Here is a 4,997-nt window from a genome sequence, read left to right as displayed (position 1 = left end):
AATATTCTACAGTAAAGAATTCGTGGGTACCTAATCAAAAGCTCAAATATCTCTCTTACCTCCAATTCATCCCAATCAAAATATTTTTGCAACTAGGGTTCCTCTTCTCGGGTGCGTTTTCCCGGAATCTTTGCTTTGATTGTCGCGGAAAACATCATCGCCCGATTACAAATTCATTATCAATAATTGCTTTGCGTCCTCTTCATGTGTGGGCTTCCATAATTTCAGGGTACTTGATTGCTCCAACTTTTTTGGGATTTTGCTACTTCAATCTTGTAATTTCATGTTTTTATATCTTTTGATTGATTGACACAGTATCAGGTAGGGCGAAAGAGAGAGGAATTCCGGTCAATAGTTGGTGAAGATGACGACTAGTCAGTCCGGTTCTTCACGAAGAAGTATGGTTTTGACAGCTTCATCTAGGAAGAAAGCTTCTGAAAATGGTGCCAATGATTCCAGCCGAAGATCCATCACTACTCCTCGTCCCATGTACGTTTTCTTCTATCCCTACTCGATTTCAATCATCGAGATTCTCCAATGTTTAATTCACATCTAGATTACACCACCTATCTACAAACATCGCAACAAAACCAATAATTTCAACGAGATCGAATCCCCCTTCCACCTTGTTTCATTACGTTGACTATTCTAAACAGGGGGCCAGTCGGAGAACGCACAGTGAAACGATTGCGTCTCTCAAAAGCCTTAACAGTTCCCGAAACCACAACCATCAATGAAGCCTGCCGCCGGATGGCCGCCCGGAAAGTCGACGCCCTTTTGCTCACAGACTCAAACGCCTTACTTTGCGGCATATTAACCGACAAGGTATCTTTCTCCCTCAAAAAATCTTCATTATTCCCATTAATCATAAACAATCTTCACTAACTAGCTTTTAACCTAATCGAAGGATATTGCAACAAGAGTCGTCGCTCGTGAGCTTGATCTTGAAACCACCCCTGTATCAGCAGTAATGACACGAAACCCAGTTTTTGTAATCTCTGATACTCTCGCTGTTGAAGCCCTGCAAAAAATGGTGCAAGGTTTGTCTCAACTCTCAATCAACAACACGACACTCTCATCTCCATAGTCTCTTTAAAACCTCGGAATTTAAAACTTCTCTTACAGGAAAATTCAGACATTTACCCGTTGTAGAAAATGGAGAAGTTATCGCGATTCTTGACATTGCAAAATGTTTATACGATGCAATTGCTCGAATGGAAAGAGCAGCTGAAAAGGGGAAAGCCATCGCTGCTGCTGTTGAAGGCGTTGAAAAGCATTGGGGCACTTCCGTTTCTGGTTCGTTGACTTTTCTTCTTCTTCTTCTTCTTCTTCTTCTTCTTCTTCTTTGACTTATCACATTCACTTATTATCTAGGTTCCAATACGTTTATTGAAACACTCAGAGAACGATTATTCAAGCCCACTTTATCCACCTTTATCTCAGATAATTCAAAGTAGGTAATACTAATACTACCTTAATACCTTTACTTCAATCATTCATTAACATAAAATTTTTCACGAACTTTTGAATAAATTATAAAACTGTTCATACATTTCAGGCTTGTGACAGTTTCGCCCTCTGACACAGTTCTAATGGCAACAAAAAAGATGTTGGAGTGTCGCATTAGCTCTGCTGTTGTGACAGTTGATAGCAAACCAATTGGGATTTTAACGTTAGTTTTTGTAATTTTTATATAATAATAAGATATTGTAGTAACATTTTGTTTTGTATTTGTTGTATTATAGATCAAAGGATATATTGATGAGAGTTATAGCATTAGGGCTTCCTCCTGAATCAACAATGGTGGAGAAAGTAATGACTCCAAATCCAGAATGTGCTAATATTGATACACCTATTGTTGATGCTCTTCATATAATGCATCATGGAAAATTTTTACATCTTCCTGTTGTTGATAGAGGTAAATATTTGGATAATTTTGTTTATTTTGGGACATAAAATGTTGAATTTGTAGGATTTATATTTATCTGAATGTGGTTATTATTATTTTTTTGATGTAGAGGGAATTGTTGTTGCTATTATTGATGTACTTCATATTTCCCATGCAGCTGTAGCCTCTGTAAGTCCTTTTTTTTTTTTTTTAAATCATTGTTTCCATGTAGATATGATATTATGATTATGAACTTCTTGATATATTTATAAGCATATAAAGTTTGTAATTTCTACTTGGTTATAGGTTGATATTAGTTTCTTTACATGATTGCATTAGTCATGAGAAGAAATATAAAATTATAGTTTTTTAATCGTAATATTAGTTACTATATTGCAAAAGCATTAAAGAATTATGGAGAAATACATAAAGAGTTAACTCATGCAACTATAAATTCCTGGATTCTTTTCAATTCAGTAAACATTAGATTTATATGTATATTTGTGAATGATGAGTAATTTGAAAATTTGAATTGATGATTAATTATGATAAAACGTTATTAATACATTTGTATTACTATTTATAAAGGAATAAACTGTGATTGATTGCTTTTATTTCAAATAAGCAGTCATTTGTTATTTCTATATAGAAGGTTAAAATGGTCATTTACTTTATCCAAACAAACATCATTACACTTCAGCCACTTTATCTTCTTTTCAACTTACTACAAAAAGAATGACCTAATAAAGAAAGTCAGGGGGAAAATCAGTCTTTTCCCATTAAGTCCACACTTTTTTACAAATTTACCCTTGTTAGTTACACCTTTTCATTTCCCGCCATAATTTTCTCAATATAATTTTTTTTAAAAAAAAAAACATGATTTGTTGTTATAGGTTGGAAGTACTGCAGGAATTGATAATGAAGCTGCGAGTTCAATGATGCAAAAGTTTTGGGATTCTGCCATGGCAACAGCTCCAGCAGATGACGACAGTGATTCCATAAGGTAATAAATATGCAACGTCATCATTTTTTTATTAAAAATAAATAAAAACTAGGTTTGACTTTTATTTTTGTTGGTCAACTTTAACAAAACGAATGAATTTTCACTTTTCAGTGAGAGCTCTTTCAAATTGGCTTCTGAACAAGGGACTGAAATTGGAAAAGTTATTCCGTACCCTTCACCTACAGTGCACAATACATTTGCTTTCAAGATTGAAGATAGAAAGGGCCGAATGCATAGATTTATTTGTGGTATATATTTCTTATTTATTTATTTATTTTATAAATTTTATGGTGTTTTGATTGTAAACGTGTATATTTTTGAGGTCAGAAACTCATAGTTTGACGGATCTTATAACCGCTATACTTCAAAGAGTAGGTGGTGAGATTGATCGGAATAACCTCCCTCAGATTCTGGTATGTTTTTCTAAATTTTAAAGTGAATAATTACAAATTTGGTCCTTCTACTTTACTCAAAATAGCAACTTTAGTTGGAATCGTCTCAATAGTGTCCTTAAGTTTTCTTTTATTGCGGATATGGTCCCTGTTCTTTACTTAAAATTTTACATGTTATGTCCCAATTACCTGTATTGACATGCAATGTTAAGGACAACATTGGGACGATTCTAAAATTTGGACTAAACTTCCAATTTTAGATAAAGTATAGGGACCAAATCTTGCAAAAAGTGGAACATGAACCAAAATGTTACAAAAGCATTAAATACGGATCAAAGTTGCAAAACTCAAATATATTCCGCTACCAAAAAATGTAATTTGATCTTTTTCTATTTTATCTTAAGTAAGTTACGTTTTTTGTCCCTTATCTATGTTTTGCAATTTTGGTCCCAAAAAGTTTTCTTTTGCAATTTTAGTCCTTATTTTAAGTTCTTGTAACTATTTTTGTTCTCTAAACATCTGTTTTTTTTTTTTTTTTTTTGCAATTTTGGTTCTAAAAATATAGTCATTTAGTTGGAACAGTGATGAAAAACGTTATAAAAACCTTAAATAAGGATCAAAATTGTACAAGAAAACTTTTTTTGGGGTATAAAGTTGAAAAATCAGCTATACCCAGGGACCAAAAGTGTAATTTACATATTTATTTTTATGGTTAAAACTTAAAATTGATTTTTATATATGTTGAGTGTTGTAGTATGAAGATGAAGATAAGGATATGGTGATACTTGCAACAGATAGCGATCTTGTTGCAGCTGTCCAACATGCAAGATCAGCTGGATGGAAGGTGTGTGTGTGTGTGTGTTTGCTTCTTTTAAATCATATATAAAAATATGTAAATTATTAAATTTTTTTTTTTGTGACAATTGGATATAAAACGTATTTCTTTTAATTTTATAAATACAAAAAGAGACAGGTTTTATATTGATTACATATCAAACATGTTTTATTTTTTTTAATAATTATATAATTTCATCTCCATGCATATTATTTAATGATATTAACTTTTCAAGAATCTTGATGAATTGAAACAGGGACTAAAGTTGCATTTGGATTACTCCGGGGTGCCGAGAAATCGAAAAGGGTCACTGGCGGCAGGTGGCGGCGGCGGCGGTGGTTTGGAGCATGCTCATCCGGATGCATGGGCTTCTGCTTACAGCTCTGTGGCGGCCGGAGCTGCGTTAGTGGCTGGTTTAGGTGTATTGGCGTTCTTGAGAAGGGGAAGCTGAGAGACAAAAAGCTTTGTTTGATTTTGTTGCAATTATTTCAAGGATGACACGTGTCCTTGTGAACCTTTTGAAAGGGATTGATAATGTCGAAAAATTAAGATTTGTATACGCAAGAAAGATGTTTGATATAAACACTTTGTATTATTGAATCATGATTGATCTTATTTTGGGTTTTCAATAAATAAAGAGATTTGGGTTTGGAGTTTATTTGTAAAATTAATTTTTATTGAGTCTAAAAATAAATGAATTGGTAGTTTTAGGTATTCTTGTGAGACTTAAGCCTAAGAAAAATAAAATCAAACATTATTAAGAATAAGGGTTCGACCCATTTTGCTCCCGAATTGGGTCATGCATAGAGCTTAATCTAGCCGAATAAGAGAAATGATAACCGAGGTTTTTAAACATGATATCAAACATTTAGCCGAGTT

General features: G+C 33.2%; 1 protein-coding gene across 2 annotated transcripts; it reads left to right on the top strand.

The window, feature by feature from the left end:
- Positions 1–4,776, top strand: LOC145042593 (CBS domain-containing protein CBSCBSPB1-like). 2 transcript variants are annotated; one of them, XM_078991045.1, is made up of 14 exons: positions 1–229; positions 322–489; positions 657–825; positions 908–1,040; positions 1,126–1,296; positions 1,375–1,453; positions 1,559–1,672; positions 1,746–1,918; positions 2,019–2,077; positions 2,782–2,891; positions 3,003–3,139; positions 3,219–3,304; positions 4,038–4,127; positions 4,375–4,776. In XM_078991045.1, exons 2-14 carry the CDS (start codon positions 365–367, stop codon positions 4,567–4,569), a joined length of 1,641 nt encoding a protein of 546 aa, XP_078847171.1. In that variant the 5' UTR covers positions 1–229; positions 322–364; the 3' UTR covers positions 4,570–4,776. The 2 variants fall into 2 exon arrangements, with proteins under 2 accessions (XP_078847171.1, XP_078847170.1); XM_078991044.1 differs by having other exon boundaries at positions 316–489.
- The last annotated feature ends 221 nt before the right edge of the window (positions 4,777–4,997 follow it).

The sequence above is a fragment of the Lactuca saligna genome, chromosome 4, assembly GCF_052625555.1.
Source record: "Lactuca saligna cultivar CGN05327 chromosome 4, ASM5262555v1, whole genome shotgun sequence".
NCBI lineage: Eukaryota > Viridiplantae > Streptophyta > Magnoliopsida > Asterales > Asteraceae > Lactuca > Lactuca saligna.
Note: the sequence above shows the minus strand (reverse complement) of the source record. Positions and strands in the feature narration are given on the sequence as shown.